Source organism: Stomoxys calcitrans, chromosome 3 (assembly GCF_963082655.1).
Source record: "Stomoxys calcitrans chromosome 3, idStoCalc2.1, whole genome shotgun sequence".
Taxonomy (NCBI): domain Eukaryota; kingdom Metazoa; phylum Arthropoda; class Insecta; order Diptera; family Muscidae; genus Stomoxys; species Stomoxys calcitrans.
The window spans coordinates 192,935,152-192,955,652 of NC_081554.1; the positions used below are offsets into that span (position 1 = coordinate 192,935,152).

Sequence of the window (20,501 nt, forward strand, 5' to 3'; positions counted from 1 at the left end):
GTAATAAATAAAGCTTTTACAGGCTTTAGACCCTTCATCGGTAAGACGACCTTTATGGCAGCTATATCGAAATATGGTCCGATTTGACCCGTTCAAGAACTTAACCAGCGTGCAGCAAAAAAATCATATCTGCACCAAATTTCAACTCAATATCACACATTTTAATGGCTGTAGAGTGAATACAACAGACGGACGGACAGACACACGGACATCGTTAAATCGGAAATGGATATTTCGATGTGTTGCAAACTTCATGACTAAATCAATATACCCCCATCCTTCGGTGGTGGGTATAAAAATACTAACTTTAGAGACTGTCAGAGTCAATGCTCTTCTTATTTTACCATAAGAAAAAAAATGTGATAAATTATTTGCAAGTAAAGTAAGGCCACAACAATCATAACAGCAATTATCAAAATATAACAAAACAACGTTGACAAAGTTCAACAAAACAAATGATTTGCATTTTTTAAATAAAATCAAAACTAAAGGCATATTATTATGAAAAAAGTTTAAGTGCCCCTCCCTTCCATCTGTCACCTTCTTGGGTTTTCTGTGCTTACATTCTACGAACAAAAATGAGAAATGAAAGCAAAATTACGCACCAAGAGCGTTGATTTAATTTCAAAGTGTCATCAGCGAGAAGAACTTCAAGATAGCTGGCCCATACCATAAAACAGATTTTTTAAAGACCACATTCTTTAAATGAGGTCTTGGTACACTACATTCTTCCTTCCATAAAGAAAGGAAGTGTTTGTGGCTGCCCCTTCCTTTGGCTGTTCTCATTCATAAGCCCCGAAGAAAACAACACATCCTTGCAAGGATTCTAGCGTAGCAACTTACTTTGGAGGCTTTGGGAATTAACGTTGAATGTCACAGTTTTTGACTTTTTCCTTGGAGCAAAAATATCAACAGACGAGACAACATCAAAGCTAGGGCTCAACTAAAATTTATACAATGCCGCCAAGGCAAAGTTAACAGACAGACAGACGGACTGGGGGACACCGATGGATGGTGGCTGAGTGAGGGCACTGAGAGACAACCGCATTATAAGCAAACAAATAGAGTCATAATAACTTAACATTATGACTTAAAGAAGCCAAAGGAAAATCACAAGATATAAACTTCATCACCATGCCCTCATCATCGTAATCATCATCATTGCCAGCCATCACAAAGTCATCATCATTACGATACTCATCAGAGACATTTTCCATTAAGAACTGCTTGCCCATAGATGGGGACAGGCACAGTGGTCTGACCCCAATATGAGGAATAACAGACAAATCTTTTCAAAATTTATATGGGAACTGTATCAGGCCGACTCAGACCACATTTGACACGTATGTTGAAGGTAATGGGAGAAACCGTTAAACAAAATTTCAGCCAAATCGGATAATAATTACGCCCTCTTGAGGCTAAAGAATTCAAGATCCCGGATCGGTTTATATGGCAGCTATATCAGGTTATTGCCCGATCTGAATCATATTAGGCACAGTTGTTGCAAGTCACAACAAAATTTGTCGTCGCAGCTACATGAGGTTATGAACCGATTTTAACCATACTAAGCAAAGTAGTTGGAAGTCATAACTTAACACGTCATGCAAAATTTCACCCAAATCGGATAATATTTGCGCCCTCTAGAGGCTTAAGAAGTCAAGACCCCAGATCGGTTTATATGATAGCTATACCAGATTATCGACCGATTTCAACCATACTCAGCACAGTTGTTGAAAACCACAACAAAACACCTCATGCTAAACTTCCGCCAAATCGGATAAGAATTGCGTCTCTAGTAGTTCAAGAAGTCAAGATCCAAGATCGGTTTATATGGCAGATATATCAAAACATGGACCATTTACAATCCTTACCGAACTACACTAATAAGAAGTATTTGTGCAAGAGTTTAAGCGGCTAGCTTTACTCCTTCGAAAGTTAGCGTGCTTTCGACAGACAGACAGGCGGGCGGACACTGCCAGATCGACTTAAAATGACATGACGATCAAGAATATATATACTTTATGGGGTCTTAGAGGCATATTTCGAGGATTTACAAGCAGAATTACGAAATTAGGATATCCCCATCCTATGGTGGAGGGTATTAAAACTTGTAAAAAAAATTGGACCCGGAAAGGACCTAAGGGGTCTTGAGAATTTTTAGGACACATAATATAGGCAGTATAAGAACCCAATGAAAATCGCGCGATTTTTTTGTAAAAATGTTCTTTCTTTTAAAGCACAACGTTGTTGGCAATTTTATTGCAATTTACTCCTTTGTACCTTTTATTTGATACCCATATTGCCCATAATAACAAGGTGCAAAATTCTCAAGACGCCGTAGGTCCTTCCCAGGTCCAATTTTAAGGCATGTTTCTACTTGCCAACACTTTTCTTTTGATACCCAAATTACCCAGGTTAGACCACTTCCCCCCCAGGCGGTATTTTTGGCCCCCATGGGTAACAGGTATCTTGCCCCACAAACAGACTTCGGATTCGTGTTCCTTGGGTCAGCCTACATAAATACAACAAATTTCATCGAAACCAGAGGTGCGCCCTATAAAGTGCAGTTTTGCCAAGGGATAAACACCGCTGAAAGTTGTTCTTATGTTCATGCTGGGATTCGAGCCCAGGACTACGGCGTCATTAGCGGACATGCCCACCTCTGCCCCATGGTGGCCTTTATACAAACTACCGTATGGGTAGACTACCGTATGGATTGACTACCGTATGGATAGACTACCGTATGGATAGACTACCGTATGGATAGGCTACCGTATGGATAGTCAACCGTAGGGATAGACTACTGCATGGATAGACTACCGTATGGATTAACTAACGTATGTATAGACTACCGTATGGATAGACTACCGTATGGATAGACTACCGTATGGATAGACTACCGTTTGGAGAGACTACCGTATGGATAGGCTACCGTATGGATAGTCAACCGTAGGGATAGACTACTGTATGGATAGACTACCGTATGGATAGACTACCGTATAAATAGACTACCCTTTGAATAGACTACCGTATAGATAAACTAACGTATGGGTAGACTACCGTATGCCTAGACTTCCGTGTAGATAGCCTACGTATGGATGATAGACTACCGTATAGATAGACTTCCGTATGGATAGACTATCGTATGGATAGACTACAGTATGGATAGACTACCGTATGGATAGACTACCGTATGGATAGACTACCATATGGATAGACTACCGTATGGATAGACTACCGTATGGATAGACTACCGCATGGATAGACTACCGTATGGATAGACTACCGTATAATAGACAACCCTTTGGATAGACTACAGTATGGATGGACTACCGTATAGTGTAGATTCGAAAATAAACTCAAAAACGGCTGAATCAATTTTCTTGAAACTTCTCAGATAATGTAGGATGGTCGGGAAAGAATATAAGGGGTATACAATTTTGTCATACCGGAAGTGGGGCGGACCCTCCTTCTTACCACAAAAGCACTACCCAAAAATAAAAATTAATCTATAGGAACAATATGGGACTCAAATGAAAGGTATTGGAGATGAGAATACTAATTTGATATTAAGAATTGGGTCCAGTTATATAGGGGACCGCCTCGACCCCAAATCCCCTTCAAATAGGCATATTGGACGATAATGACAATGTGGGTCTCAAATGAAAGGCATAGGGGAGTAGATTATGATTATGGTCTAGAAAGAGCAATAGGCTATAGAATTTGTTAATATCGTAAGGAGGCGGACCCCTCCCCTTAACACAAAAGCTCCACCCTAAAATAAAAGTGGACCCATAGGGAAAATATCGGACTCAAATGAAAGGTATTAGGGAGTTGATTACAAATATGATCTAGAAAAAGCAATAGGCTATAGAATTGGTTAATATCGGAAGGGGGTGGACTCTTCCCTTTATCCCAAAAGCAACACCCAAAAATAATAGTGGACCGATCGGGAATATATGGGACTCAAATGAAAGGTTTTAGGAAGTTGATTACGAATATGGTCTAGAAAGAGCAATGGGCTATATAATTTGTTAGTATCGTAAGGGGGCGGACCCTCCCCCTTACACCAAAAGCACCACCCAAAAATAAAAGTGGACAGGTCAGGACAATATGGGACTCAAATGAAAGGTATTAGGCAGTAGATTACAAATATGATTTAGAAGAGCAATAGGCTATAGAATTTATTAATATCGTAAGGGGGCGGACCCTCCCCTTACTCCAAAAGCACCACCCAAAAATAAAGTGGACCCATCGGCTAAATACGGGACTCAAATGCAAGGTATTAGGGAGTAGATTACAAATATGATCTAGAAAAAGCAATAGTCTATAGAATTTGTTAATATCGGAAGGGGGTGGACTCTTCCCCTTACTTCAAAAGCACTACCCAAAAATAAAAGTGGAGAGGTCGGGACAATATGGGGCTCAAATGAAAGGTTTTCGGAAGCAGAGTACTTATATGATAATAAATGATAATAAAACTGGGTTCAAGTACCTAGGGGCCGTATCGACCCGAAATCGCACTCAAATGGACTTTTTTGATGATCATTACAAAATGGGATTCCAAAACCCCTCCCCAAATACGATAAACAATCTGTTCTGGGGAGTTACATATGGTATTCAGTAAAAAAAATATTTTTCGAGTGGTGTTAATGAAGACGCAGCGAAGCGGGCCGGGTTCAGCTAGCAATTCCATAAAAAGAAAACGCACGGACTCAAATCTGGTTATCGTGCCGGCCACTGGAGATCGCCTCTGAGAGAGATCAGGCGGTCTGCGAAAGTTGTCGCAACAAATTCATTGAGTCTCATGCTGTATGTGCTATGGACGAAATTTGAGGTCTTAATGGAGAATTAGCCAAAACTGGTGTCAGGAATTAACATAGCAGCTGAATATTTGCGAGCCGAATGCCGAGAAAAACACACAACTGATTGCATCACTCTTTCGATGTTTTCGGGAGCTATGATGGTCCCACCGGAGGCCAAAGTAGCGCAGAGCTTAGCGTGAGGTACTATGCCATGTAAAAACTTTTCTCCAAAGAGGTGTCACACTGCGGCTCGCCGTTCGGACTCGACTACAAAAAGGAGTTCCCTTATCATTGAGCTTAAACTTGAATCGGACTCCACTCATTGATATGTAAGAAGTTTGCCCCTGTTCCTTAGTAGAATTTTCATGGGCAAAATTTGCATTAGCATGATGGTCCCATGAAGTCCATTCTTGGGTTTAGAGACACTTCCACACTACCGAAATGAGTTAGCCCACGACAGAATCGAATAACCGCTAGGACAGAGTCTGTGAGGAGGGATTTCAAAGCGAGCGTGGAAGGCTCATTGGGTAGCAACAAGTGAGAGATAGTTGGAAAAGACGCTCTCGACGGCAAAGGCCAGCTGCTCCCTAGACCAGAGCATGATGGCAACTGACTGGAGAGATAAACATACATGGGAACTACCCCCTCAAAATGCGTTCACTCTCCGTGTCCAATTCACAGTTAGGGTGTTTTTTTTTCAAATAAGTTAGTTGCTCTGGTGCACCCTGTATATTGGACGAACATATACATACACATGAAACTGGAAGAAATCGGTTCAGATTTGGATATAGCCCCAAATCTGAACCGATTTCTTCCAGTTTCAATAGGCTTTGTCTCTGGGCCAAAAAAGATGTCAGTGTTAAATTTCGAATGAAAATTGTGACCTGTACTCTGCACACAAATTTATATGAACAAACAGACAGACAGGCAGATGGACTGCCAGGCCGATGGACAGAGATACGGACATAGCCAAATCGAATAAGAAAGTGATTCGGACTGGATCCATATGGGTATCTCTCTTCCTTCTGGACGTTACAAACAAAAGCACTTAGTTATAATAACCAGTACCACAGTAGTGGTGTGTGGAATACTACGGTGGAGGCCACCGTAGCGCAGAGGCTAGCATCTCCACCTGTGACACTGAACGCCTGGGTTCGAATCCTGTCGAGACCATCAGAGAAAATTTTCAGCGGTGGTTTTCCCCTCCTAATGCTGGCAACATTTGTGAGGAATTATGCCATGTAAAAACTTCTCTCCCAATAGGTGTCGCACTGCGGCACGCCGTTCGCACTAGGCTTTAAAATGGAGGCCCTTTATCATTGAGCTTAAACTTGAATCGGACTGTATTCATGGATATGTGAGAAGTTTGCCCCCGTTCCTTAGTAAAATCTTCTTTGGCAAAATTTGGATTTTCCAAGTTACAGTAGTGGTGTATGGTATAAAAAACCAAATCCTTACACTGTGCCTACGCACCTGATTCCGCCTAGTACTCCCTTCAAATCAGTCACTCTTGGCTAAACCTAATACCATACCATAGCGTCAAAACATCACGGTGTCAGTTTATACCAGAATACTACTAAGCATACTTCAAATACTTTTCAACGCGAAATTTATTTAGTTTGTTAGCCAATAGGGAAAAAAAGGAGAAGTGCAGAGAACTAAACCACCAGCATGAGCGGAATAAGTGGCAGTATAACAAGTCAAAAACTCATTTAGCCTCTTGGCCAAATAAATAAACAAGAAGTGGTGAGTCCTAGGCAAATGACTTTTCCAACAAGCTCAGAACATAGACTACATCAACAAGAGGAATGGGATGATGATGACGATGACTAGGTTGGTAATGATAGCACACCTAGCATACAATTTCCCCACTGACCTGCTGCTGCTGTACGTATCTTTAACCTCTTCAGTGGTCGCTGAGGCAAACAAACAAACGAAGCATGCAACCATCAGTGGCAAGTCTAGCAGTGTCTCAAGTTTATTTTAAAACAACTTTATTACCTACTTGGTTGCACTCTTGAAGAGTGATAGCAACTCATCTTAAGAGGCCACACACACACACACACTGTTAAACATAGGAAAATTTCACCATTAGTATAACATAAAGCATCAAATAAGGAGTTCAATTGCAAAACAAGTGGGGGCTTTGGGATTAGAGTATTAAACCAGAATTCTTTATTGCTTTGAAGATTGGTTTAGCTGTGGTTCTACTCAGTGGTGGGCGAAAGTTGGCCACAAATTAAGGTTGAGTGTCCATACGGTGCTTGTAAGGCTGTTTTTTTAATATGTACTCCTTTTTGGGTTTTGTCTACTTTAAGTGCCGCCTAATATCGACGATTCCTTGAGTTCGAGTGATGTCATCGTCAGAGAGGCCTCTAATATATCCTTAAGATGTAAAGCCACCGGCAGTCCAAAGCCGGTCATTAAATGGAAGAGAGATGATAATTCTCGAATAACCATAAGTAAAAATCATATAGGTAAGTAAAAAATCCATCATTTTAGAAAAATTCATTTTAAAAAGTACATCAACATTAACGAGCGCAAATTTTCTTTTGATTAAGTTAACATTTCTGCAAATAAAAACTGAGATTTTAACTTAGATTTCACTTTTTTCTTTAATTCTAGTAAGCGAATGGGAGGGAGATACATTGGAGATAACAAGAATCTCACGCTTGGATATGGGTGCCTATTTATGCATAGCATCGAATGGAGTACCACCCACGGTTTCGAAGCGGATTAAAGTTAGTGTGGATTGTAAGTAAAAATTAAAAAAATATCAAAAAAATTTTGGAGCAAAAACTAAATTGAACAAGCAAAAAAGCCGAGCCGAACTTTGGATACCCACCACCTCGGGTAAACCACATTTCGTCATAATCCGGTGAAAAATACAAAAGTTATCCCCCCATAGCAGCTTTATCTAAAATGCAAATTTTGCCCATGGACATTCCACTAAGGAACAGGGGCAAACTTCTTACATATTAATAATTGCAGTCTGATTTAAGCTCAATAATAAGGGGCCTCCTTTTTTTAGCCGAGTCCGAACGGCATTCCGCAGTGTGACACATCTTTGGAGAGAAGCTTTTACATGGCATAGTACCTCACAAATGTCGCCAGCATTAGGAGGGGAAAACCACCGCTGAAAATATTTTCTGATGGTCTCGCCAGGATTCGAACTCAGGCGTTCAGCGTCATAGGCGGACATGCTAACCTCTGCGCTACGGTGGCCTCCAGATATTGAGTGGTCTTATTGAGAACAAGTCATTGTTAAATTTTGTAGAACAAAATAATGGTCTTTTAGGCATCCATATCCAAATATAAACCGATTCGAATCATTAACGATATGAATGCCGAAACGCCTAACATAAGTCACTGTGTAACATGTCAGCGAAATCGGTTTATAAATGCGCTTTTTATGGGGCCAAGACTTTAAATCGAGAGATCGGTTTATATCGCAGCTATATCCAAATCTGAACCGATCTGGACCGAGTTGAAGAGGGCTGACGAAGGGCCTAACACAACTCACTGTCCCAAATTTTGGCGAAATCGGAAAATAAATGAGGCTTTTATGGTCCCAAAACTTAAAATCGAGAGATCGGTTTATATGGCAGCTATATCCACATCTCAACCGATCTGGGCCAAAATGCAGGAATATTTCGCTTTTTATGGGGCCAAGGCTTTAAATAGAGAAATCGGTTTCTATGGCAGCTATATCCAAATCTGAACCGATCTGGACCGAATTGAAGAGGGCTGACGAAGGGCCTATCACAACTAACCTTCCCAAATTTCAGCAAGATCGGATAATAATGTGGCTTTTATGGGCCTTAAAATGGGCCTTTATGGGCCTTTAAGTCCTTAAAACGGGGTATCGGTCTATATGGGGGCTATATCCAAATCTGGACCGATCTGATCTAAAAAGGGATATCGAAGAACCTAACACAACTCATTGTCCCAAATTTTGATAGTAAATGCGTCTCTAATTTGGGCCTAAGCAAAAAAATCTTCCTTGCATACAATTTTTAGCATTCGATCAAGTTTGGGTATACCCCGGTACCACTCGATTGTAGAAATTTGTTAGATTTCCCCACATTTATTAACCGGTTAACCGATATTTCAAGTTGCAACGAGGACCGTCCTATCACTTGGCCTGGGCTGATTGTAGCCACTGCAAATAAGGGCGGTGATGGCATGCAAAGCAGTTGTTGTGCTATGCAGTCTTCGGAATCCATGTTGATGCTCGGCGAATGGAAATTCTCCAACGAGGCTCCAGAGGAGCAATGCCTCTATCGTCTTTGCTTTTGGTGAGAGAAGGGAGATCGGTCGGCCTTTTCAGGCTTCAGTAGCGGGATCACTCTGCCCATTTTCCAGACATCGGGAACTGTAAGAGTGTTCCAAGACAGGTCGAGGACAGTGGTAAGGTACTGAACTCCAGGTGAATCCAGATTCTTCAGCATCAGTGTAGAGATTTGGTAGGGGTCCAACGCCTTGGACGATTTGGCCTCATGGATGACATTCGTAACTTCGCCCACTGTAAATTGTGATAGCTGGCCATCGGCTCGGAAATCGCGGATAGGGCAAATGGCTCTCCTCCTTGCCCTGTCATTCTCGGGATGCACAATAAATTGACGGTTAAACAACCTGGCGCTTCTCTTTGGAACAGTCACGGTTATTCGCCAAAAGTGACTGAGGTCCTGCCATCCCATCTACCGGGGTTCGAGAGTGACTTAACAGTAGACCACAGCTTGCCTAAACCGGCACCTAAGTTACATTGCTCCTAGTCTTACAGCCACAAATTCCGTTCACTACGCTGTTTAGTTTCAGAATTAGCTCGCTGATTCTGGGGTTAGTGAGGTCCGAGCAACGAATCCCATCACACTCGTCTGCGAATACTACTGCCTACGGAGGGAAATTGGGCCGCATTTGGGGTATTCTACCGGCTGGTACGAAGCGAAAGGCTGCTACGTTAATGATGTCTCGGAATTTCCTGTCGGCAAATAGCAAATCCGAGGGGGGGGGGAGGAGTGTCAGTTCACTGAAGCGGCGATTGGTACTCCCCAAACCCCCCAAAAGCTTCCACATATATATTTAGACCAATCACGACAATATGGAACTCAAGTGTGGCACCTAGTTTCTGGGGCCACCCCTTTCCCAAAACACACCCCAAACAAGACTTATTTACTAACCATGGCAGTAAGGGGTTTAAATAAAAGGTATTTAAGTGTAGAAGACGAATCTGACGTCCAAATGTGGGGCCAAGAGTTTGGGGGCTGCCTCTCCCAAAAACAACCCTCAAAGAGGACATATTTACGACCATTGCAATATGGGGCTCAAATGAAAGGTCTTTGGGAGTAAAGCACGAATTTGATATCAATATTCGGGAAAAGTTTCTACGGAGCCACCTCACCCCCATAACACCACCCATATAGGACGTATTTACTGAGCATTTCAATATGGGGCTATAATAAAAGGTATTTTAGAGTAGATCAGGAATCTGATAATATTTTCAGGGCCAAGTTACTTGAAGGGTTGAAATAAATGATATTTGAGAGTAGAGCACAATGCTGACTTTTTTTTCAGGGCCAAGTGCCTAAGGAACCACCTCAACCCCGAAAACACCTATTAATCGGACATCATGACAATATCGGGTCGGCGATTGGTATACTCTCTGAAGCTAGCCCAATCGGCCTTTTTCTGATTGATATACGTCCGGCGCTCAGAGGTTATGAAGTCGGGTGGTCGGTCGATGTTGAGAATTATTGGGAGTTGATCTGATCCCAAAGAAGTTACGGCTTGCCAGGATACATCACTCAGGAGATCAGGGGATGCAATGTAAATGTCTGGCAAGCTGCTACACCTCCTCGTAATCCTAGCGGGGGCATCTTCATTCACCACGCAAACCGTGGAGCCTTCAATCTGCTCTGCCATATCTATGCCCCGCTGGTCGTTACCTAGGGGAGAATGCCATGAATTATTATGCGCATTGAAGTCCTCTAGAACCAGACGATTATGGCCAGATTGTAGCCAACTAATGGCAGGTTTGTAAGCTTGGCCATTATTTGGGACACAGCTACCAACCGGTGGTATGTACACGTTGTATAGCTCTATCTCGGCAGTACCGTACCTGACTGCTTTCCCCATGCACTCCATGTAGGGGTCACTAGCGCCAGGCGCATGCGAGACGGGTCTTTGCTGCACGGAATAGTGTATCATGAAGGTCAATCCCTCACCTCCATTCCTTGAGCAATCCTTACGTAACACATTGTATCCATGACAACTGTGCAAGCTGCAAGTGTTGGTCGGCTTTGTCTCCTGGATCGCTGCAACCAAAATGTTCTTCCGACTCCTAAAATCCACAATCTCGTCGATCTTGCTACGGAGACTGTTGCAATTCAATTGCCAAAATGATACACTTCCCGGCACTGGCCTGGTAATATAGGGGCTGGGATGCTGCTGAGGCGTATATTGCCGCATGGGAGAGGTCGGGGGGTCTCATAGTCCCAAGGCGGGGACGCAGAAGATGACGACGACGCTTGTGAACCACTGCTGTCTATGTTCGCACAGCACCTTGCAACATATTCAGTATGACTATACTTAGGACGGAAAAAGATCCTCTCTTGTCAGAGGGTGGCAATGCTGGCTTGCTTGCCTGTGTGCAGGACTGTTTTGACAGATGCACTACAGGTATTGCTTGGCGCGCCCCCGCTTGACTTACTCGTGAGTTACATGGCCGTTCTGTTTAGTGTGAAAAAGGGAATTCCATTAGTGCGTGAGGATTGGATCACCGCTTCCGAGCTTGCAGATGGGGATATTAGGCGGCTCAAGACACTCCTTTTAGAGCGTCTTGATGATAGGTGGAGGACTAGATGGACGAACAGTGACAATGGTCGGGTGACTTACGAATTTATTCGTGACGCGACGTTCTTACGAGACCGCCCGGACTTTGGCTTCGGCCTAAGTCTGGGCTTCATACCGACGGGACATGGTTCCTTTAATGCATTTTTGCATCAGAGGAACTTGTCCGCGACTGATTTGTGCGACTGTGGGAGACCTGAGGACTGGAGGCATGTACTGACAGAATGCCCGTACTATGCAGACATTAGAGATCTACGCGCTGGGGATTAGCGAGGCGGTGTGGGATTTCAGTAGGGCCCTTGAGGACGAGACGACTGTTGCAAGGCTGGCCACCTTTTCCCGGGAAGTATTTCTTAAGAGGCGGCCTAGACTTAGTGGAGGAACGAACACACGCTAGTTATCCATAACGAGGAGTTGCTGTGCTGGCGCGACTGTGTGATTTGGTGCTGAGCATGACATGGCCTGGCACCTGCCTTGCCCATGTTGATGCAGCGGTGTTTGCCCATTGTTGGTTCCCTTAGCTGTTGTGGTTGTGTTCGGTCACCCGTGAGGGTGGCCGCGTTGCAGCCCGTTAGGGCTGCCGTGTCCTGTTTGTGTTTTGTGTATATCGTCCCGTTGTATGTTTGATGCATACTTTTGTATGCTGGCTTGAGGTCGGCTTAGGTCGATCATTCAGGTGACCAGTCCGGAACTGTTTGGGATTCAACTGGTAGTAGCCTTTTAAGGGTACGAATTCTGACCTGACTTTAATCTGGTACCACGGGTGTCGGGAGCCCCTGGAACTTTGGTTCCAGCCTGACAATGGTGAGGCCTCATTGGGGAGCAACGTGGTGGCTGTGGTTTGTACCTAAATCGCGGGTAGAGCATAAGCTCGGCGTGGAGTTGCGTTTTCAACTGGGATCCGGGAGTTTTAGGTAGTGCTCCGCTCCTAACCAAGGAGGTGAACACGTCCAAATACGAGGAATCAAATTGGTACTCATGTGGGGTTTACCACATGTGGGGGCGTTGGTAGACGCTTTGTATTCACCCTTGGGCCTTGCAGGTTTGGGCCGTGATGGCAGGTATCTGTGTAAAACTCGACATTCGACTCCCGTAGTGATGTAAGTCCACAGCAAGATGGGAAATGTACCCACTTCATGAACCGGTTACACCTCGCCGACACCGACCGATGATGGAGGCGGTTTTGGCAAAGCGAACAGAACCAGAATCCGGGCTCTTTTCAATTACGGCACGAACCAGAAGGGAGAAGACACTCCCGGATGTGCCTCTCTCATGACGAAAAAAGGACGAAGAGGTACACTGAGGCGGCAGCCCTTGCCGATGAAGGATTCCATCGGGTGGATGCGGTGCGTACAACCAGCTGGCATGGGTCTGAAAGGTGTACACTCATAGTTTAGATGTTGAGTAGCATATGGACGCACCGCGCGACTTTTGACTTCCTGTTTTTATTTCGCTTTAACTTTCACAAAAAATTGAGGCTAAAGTTTTTTTCGTTAGAAAAATTCATCATAATTTGATTTCCAAGAAAAGATGGTTTTGTATTCTTCAAGTTCTCCGAAACTGCTGTTAAATTATGAATTTTAAAGATATTTCTCAAACTTGTTTTCCTTTGCATTTGTTTATCATTTTTCTTCTCCCTAATTAGGAAATTCTTTAATTGAAACTTACAGATAGCCGCAAGACATCCGCATAGCGTCAAAGCAGAAAATGATGTCATAGTTTATATTAGCAATAACTCTAGGACAGAATTTACTCATCTGCTTTCTGGGTGCCATAATCAAAAACGCCAACATCATCAGCATTGAGGATGCGGATGATGGTGCCAGGTTGTAGTGAACATGGGAAATCTGCTTTATTTACACGTTTGTTGGCTAACTGGCGTTGCTCCATATTTCTTCGTCCATTGTTTTTTCTGTTTTTTTTTTTCATTTTTTCCTTGTGGCCACTATTTTGTTGGCGCTGATGGTGATGGTGTTGGTAGCGATGCTGCTGATGTTGGTCTTATTTATGATTATTATTTATACATGCTTTGTTAATATTCCATTTCCATTCCAATTTGTTCAACAAACACAATTCGGACAAACTGACACTACTCCTCACGGGTAAACACACACACACAGAGTCTAGCACACTCACACACACACACACACACACACCCATAAATGCCACCACAATTCGTTAAACAAGATGTGACAGCTGTTGCAACATGTCCTTTTCAACTGACCACGTTTGTAGTCGTCCTTTGCCTTGTGAATTTTATTGGTAGAGTATTTTGTTGTGTTGCCCTGATTCCTTCCTTCCCCCCTCTCTTACAAAATGTTGCTTATTTTAGTCAGTAAAGTGAGTGTGGATGGGTGTGTGTGTGTGCTTTCTATGTTTTTATTTAACATGTTTATATGTATTTATTTGTATCCGTTTCCTGTTTGTTACCTACAATACAGTGGATCTAAAATAAATATGTTGCCAATTTTGGACAAACATAGAAAATGTTTCAAAAAAAAAAAGCAAAAGAGAAAACATTTCCTAATGTTCTGTTAGGCACCCCTTTTGTTTCTTGAAATTTTATGCAAAAAGGCCTTTAAAGACTAAAGAGGCTAGTTTAAATGCTGCTAGCATATCATGATGTCACTCATTTTGAGTTTTCGATTGTCAGTAGAGGAAACTGCACCTATCCCATATCAACATTGGTTTTGAGTAGAGTGGCAGCATATTTTTCTGACATGACAGCTATAAAAAGTTTCGATCCAAAAAATATCAAAACTTAAATAAACAACAAATTTAAAAACTAATTCGTTTAAAATGTCCTAGTGATCCGGAAATCAGCTGAATGGGAAAATCAGTAGGTTTGTCAACGAACATAGGCGTAATTTATGGCTAAAACACTTGAAACATTATGCCGGTATGGGTGGCAATTAAGTGGTCTGCGTCCAAGGTACACTCGAACCCTGTCAGAAGAGATGATTAGACCTTAATCACTTTTGGAAACGTACCAGCGTATCGAGAGTCTCACCCAGATCCTCAACATGTCTCAGAAGAATCCTATAGTTCCCGATGTCTTGAGAAAAAGAAAAAGTAAGAGCATTAACGACGTCTGAACCAGGTCTAGCACATCAAAGCCTTTAAATGCAGTAAGTTTTGCCACACATTTTGAGCACATCGCCAAATATCCTTTACTTAGAGAAAGAGTAAAAACTACCTTTTTTACCATTTACGTTAATAAAACTTTCCTTTTGTACTACTACTACTTTTTTGCCTTTAGATAATAAAACTACCCTATGTTATTAAAAGGGCAAGAAAACTAGCATTTCTTTAGAAAAAGGCTAAGAAAACTATACTTTCCTTAGAGAAAGGGTACTTTTTTACCCTTTAAGGTAATAAAATTACACTTTACTTAGAAAAAGGGTAATAAAACTACCCTTTACTTAGAAAAAGGAAAAGAAAACTACACTTTACTTATTAAAAGGGTAAGAAAACTAGCCTTTATAAAAAGGTAAGAAAACTATACCTTACTTAATACAAGAGTAAGAACACTACCCTTTCCTTACAAAATGGGTGAGAAAACTACATAATCCTTAGGAAAAGGGTAAGAAAACTATCCTTTCCTTAAAAAAGGGTAAGAAAACTACGACTTTTTAAAAAAAGGGTAAGAAAACTACGCCTTTTAAAAAAAGGGTAAGAAAACTACCCTTTCTTAGAAAAAGTGTAAGAAAACTACCCTTTCCTTAGACAAAGTGTAAGGAAACTAGCCTCTCCTTAGGAAAAGGGTACGAAAAATATCCTTTCCTTAGAAAAAAGGTACGAAAACTCCTTTTTCCTTAGAGAAACGGTGAGAAAACTACCCTCTTCTTAAAAAAGGGCTAGAAAACTGTCCTTTCCTTAGAGCAAGGGTAAGAAAATTACCATTTTCTTAAAACAAGGGTAAGGACAACGACCTTTCCTTAGACAAAGGGTAAAGAAACTAACCTTTTCCTAGGGAAAGGGTAAGAAAACTAACCTTTCCTTAGATAAAGCGTAAGGAAACTAAGGATAGTTTCCTTCGAGAAAAGATAAGAAACCACCCTTTCCTTAGAGAAAGGGTAAGAAAACTACCGTTTCCTTAGAGAAAGGATAAGGAAGCTACCGTTTCATTAGAGAAGTGTAGGACACTACCGTTTCTTCAGAGAAAGGGTAAGAAAACTACCCTTCCCGTAGAGAATGGGTTATAAAACTACCCTTTCCATAGAGAACGGGTAATAAAACTACTCTTTCCTTACAGAACGAGTAATAAAACTGCACTATCCACAGAAAAAGCGTAATAACAAGTAAAAAGGCGTTAAGCTCGACCGCGCCAAACTTTAGATATTCACCACCTCGGATATAAAGGGTGATTTTTTTGAGGTTAGGATTTTCATGCATTAGTATTTGACAGATCACGTGGGATTTCAGACATGGTGTCAAAGAGAAAGATGCTCAGTATGCTTTGACATTTCATCATGAATAGACTTACTAACGAGCAACGCTTGCAAATCATTGAATTTTATTACCAAAATCAGTGTTCGGTTCGAAATGTGTTCATTCACCGTAACGTTGCGTCCAACAGCATCTTTGAAAAAATACGGTCCAATGATTCCACCAGCGTACAAACCACACCAAACAGTGCATTTTTCGGGACGCATGGGCAGTTCTTGAACGGCTTCTGGTTGCTCTTCACTCCAAATGCGGCAATTTTGCTTATTTACGTAGCCATTCAACCAGAAATGAGCCTCATCGCTGAACAAAATTTGTCAAAATTTGAACACATTTCGAACCGAACACTGATTTTGGTAATAAAATTCAATGATTTGCAAGCGTTGCTCGTTAGTAAGTCTATTCATGATGAAATGTCAAAGCATACTGAGCATCTTTCTCTTTGACACCATGTCTGAAATCCCACGTGATCTGTCAAATACTAATGCATGAAAATCCTAACCTCAAAAAAATCACCCTTTATATATAAAACACCTTTCGTCAAAATCCGGTGAAAATTTCACACCTTATGCCCCATAGCAGCTATATCGAAATATGTTCCGATTCGGATCAAATACTTATAAGTGAAAGTCATTGTTCACCGGTGTATAACAAAATACTGGTCTTTTAAGTAGCTATATCTAAAAATAATGGCACAATCGGACAATAAATGCGCATTTTATGGGCGCAAGAACTTAAATCGAGAGATCGGTCTATATGGCAGCTATATTCATATCTCAACCGATCTGGGCCAAATTGAAGAAGGATGTCGAAGGGCCTAACACAACTCACAGTCCTAAATTTCAGCAAAATCTGATAATAAATGCGCCTTTCATGGGCGCAAGACCTTAAATCGAGAGAGATCGGTCTATATAGCAGCTATATCCAAATCTGAACCGATCTGGGCCAAATTGAAGAAAAATGTTGAAGGGCCTAACACAACTCCTTGTCCCAAATTTCAGCAAAATCGGATAATAAATGTAACTTTTATGGGCCTAAAACCCTAAATCGACGGATCGGTCTATATGGCAGTTATATCCAAATCTGGACCGATCTGAATTGAATTGAAGAAGGATGTCGACTGGCCTAACACAACTCACTGTCCCAAATTCCAGCGAAATCGGATGATAAATGTGGCTTTTATGGGCCGAAGACCCTAAATCTGGGTGATCGGTCTATATGGAGGCTATATCAAGATATAGTCCGGTATAGACCATCTTTGAACTTAACCTGCTTATGGACAAAAAAAGAATCTGTGCAGAATTTCAGCTCAATATCTCTATTTTTAAAGACTGTAGCGTTATTTCAACAGACAGACGGGTACTGAAATTACACCTTTCCCCAAGAAAGGGTACCAAAACTACACTTTCTCTAAGGAAAGGTTACTAAAACTACCCTTTCCCCAGGGAAAGAGCACTAATACAACCCTTTCCCAAAGTAAAGGTTACTTAAACTACCCAATCCCCAAAGAAATGGTTTTAAAACAGTTCCTTTCCCAAGGAAAGAGTATGTAAACTACCCATTCCCCAAGGAAAAGGTCGAACAAATACCCTTTCCCCAACTAAGGGGTACTAAAACTAAATTTTCCCCAAGGAAAGGGTACAAAACCCTTTCCTCAAGATAGGGGTACTAAAACTTCCTTAAGGTAAGGGTACTAAAACTACACCTTCACCAAGGACAAAGTACTAAAACCACACTTTCCGCAGGGAAAGAGTACCAGCACCGTCCTTTCCCCAAGGAAGCGGTACAAAGGTACTTATAGTACCCTATCCAAAGAAAAGGGTTTTAAAACTACCCTGTTCCCAAGGTAAGGGTTTAAAAACTACCATTTCCCACGAAACGGGTAATAAACCTACCCTTTCCACAAAAAAAGGGTAATAAACCTACCCTTCCACAAGAAAAGGGTACTAAATCTACCCTTTCCCCTCGGAAAGGTTACTCAATCTACCCTTTCCCCTCGGAAAGGTTACTCAATCTACCCTTTCCTCACTAAAGGGTACTAAATCTATCCTTTCCCCAAGGAAAGGGCACTAAATCTACCCTTTCCCCAAGCAAAGGGTACCAAAACTACCCTTTTTCCATTTTACATTAAGTAAAACCACCCTTTCTCCACGGAAGGGGTACCAAAACTGTTCTTTTCCCATGAAAAGGATATTAAAACCAACCTTTTCCCAAGAAAAGCGAATTAAAACTACTCTTTTCCCAAGGAAAGCGTATTAAAACTACTCTTTTCCCCGGGAAAGGGTACTAAAACTACTCTTTTCCCAAGAAAAACTACTCCTTCGCACAAGGAAAGGTTACTAAAACCACCTTTACCATATGGAAAAGATACTAAAACCACCTTTCCCACAAGGAAATTATTCTAAAGCTATCCATTCCTGAAGAAAACGGTACTTAAACTGAATATTCATCAAGGAAAAGGTGCTAAAACTACCCTTTCCTCATAGAAAGGGTACTAAAACTACCCTTTCTCAAAGTAACGGGTAATTTTTCCCAAGAAAGGGTACTATTGTACTAAACGACCTTTTCTCAAGGAAGGGATACGATTCTGTCCTTTTCTCAAGGAAAGAGTACTAAAACTACACTTTCTTCAGTGAATGGGTACTAAAATTATCCTTTCCTTATCCAAGGAATGGGTACTTAAACAACCCTTTTGCCACGAAAAGGTTACCAAAACTACCTTTGTGGCATGGAAAGGGTACTTAAACTAACTTTGTGGCAAGGAAAGGGTACTTAAACTACCCATGCCTAAGGCAGGATACTAACAGCTGGGTCGACGTCTGGAAACAAGGAACTTCAGGAACTACTGTGTGCGTGTCCCCCTATGTCAACCCGATTGAGTTACACTTTAACTTCCTATTTCTTTATATATTTGTCTAATTATTCGGATATTAACTTTTGTCAGAGTCTGATTTTACGTTCTGCCTACCGAGATATATCGTCCAGCGAACTTACCACTTATAATCCATGGTGAAGGGTTTAGTAAAAAATCCTCGCTTTGTACCCTTTTGCCTAATGTTCCTTATTTTGATATCCACTGTCTATTGAAGATTGCATGCATGCGGCCAGCGTAGCATTAGAGCAACAAAATGTTTCTTCATTGCCAAAAGCGACATCTGTGTTTTTGTTTTATTTCGACATTTTGCGTTTTCATTTCTTCTTTTTTCGGGCAGAGGTTTTGTTGAGTACGAGTTTCTTTTGCAAATACGTGCGTTTGTTACTAAAACAACAAAGCTTCGGCTTTCTTGCATGTTGAGTCCTTAGCTGCAACTGGTACCCCTATACAATGCACAAAATTCGTTTCCATTTTTGTTTTTTTTTACTGAGGGAATACGGAGGCGAAGGACCTTTGTGTGACGTTTAATACCGAAAATGCCCGTCGTGGCTTAAAACTCGGCAAATGGCAGGGCCAGCATTGGGTGGTTAAAAGAGGGCCAGAGTATGTGATCCTCTGATGGTTTGTTAGATTTGCTGCATACTGATTTGTTGCTTTTGTGCAACAAACTGACGACACATGTTGTGTACTTACCAACACACTCACATACACCTACACATTCGCTTAGCGTTTCAGAAAGGACATCTACGGTATTTGTAGTGACACAACGACAGACAGCCATCCAACTTCAAAAAAGGCCATTTGATTTTCGGATAGTTTCTTTTGGCTGCACAAATGTGACAAGGAAAGCTAGCGAGAGAGACGGGAAGAGCAGCGAAGACCTTTGCAACATGTCCAAATGAATGTGTACGAATTTTGTACATTTGAAAGGATGTATGAGATGATGCCATTGTCAGGCTAATGTTGCTGGGGCTCCATTACTCGAAAAGTCGTTTGGTATTCACATGACATTTGTATGGCGAATTTTTCTTTTTGCTCCTTGTGTGTGTGTGTTTTTTTTTGCAAAAATTTCCGTGGAGTTCCCTTTTGTGGCTCTTGAAAGACAAAGAAAAAAACTGCACATAAAAAGAATTTCACTATGCACCAGGGGTCTTATCAGTGGCTTTGGAATGTGAATTAGCCAAGCAAAATATTGAGACAATTTGTGTTCGGTTGACAGCTTCACATTTATATGTGCTTTTTTAGTAAATAATTTGGTAAAGATTAAATCACATAATCTCGTAATAGAAAAAAATTTAATATTCAAAGAAGACTGCAAAAAAAAAATTATAAAAGAACGAACGATTTTCATAGATACGCTGCACCTCTTTTACTTTATATGGAACAAAATTATCCATTAAATATTTATTTCCTAAAATTAAGGAGCTTTTAGTGAAATACCATGCTACGAAAATAGTATTTACGGGTATATCGCTTGGCTAACAGCAAAAAAACTTAAATGCCTTTATCTGAATCGCATGTGATCT

General features: G+C 41.5%; 1 protein-coding gene across 1 annotated transcript in view; it reads left to right on the forward strand.

The window, feature by feature from the left end:
* Positions 1-20,501, forward strand: part of LOC106081113 (uncharacterized) — a 285,863-nt gene that overhangs the window by 181,431 nt on the left and 83,931 nt on the right. The window contains exons 9-10 of the mRNA XM_059365759.1: positions 7,124-7,282; positions 7,431-7,559. Coding sequence (XP_059221742.1) covers positions 7,124-7,282; positions 7,431-7,559 — 288 coding nt within the window. The remainder of the gene's footprint in view (positions 1-7,123; positions 7,283-7,430; positions 7,560-20,501) is intronic.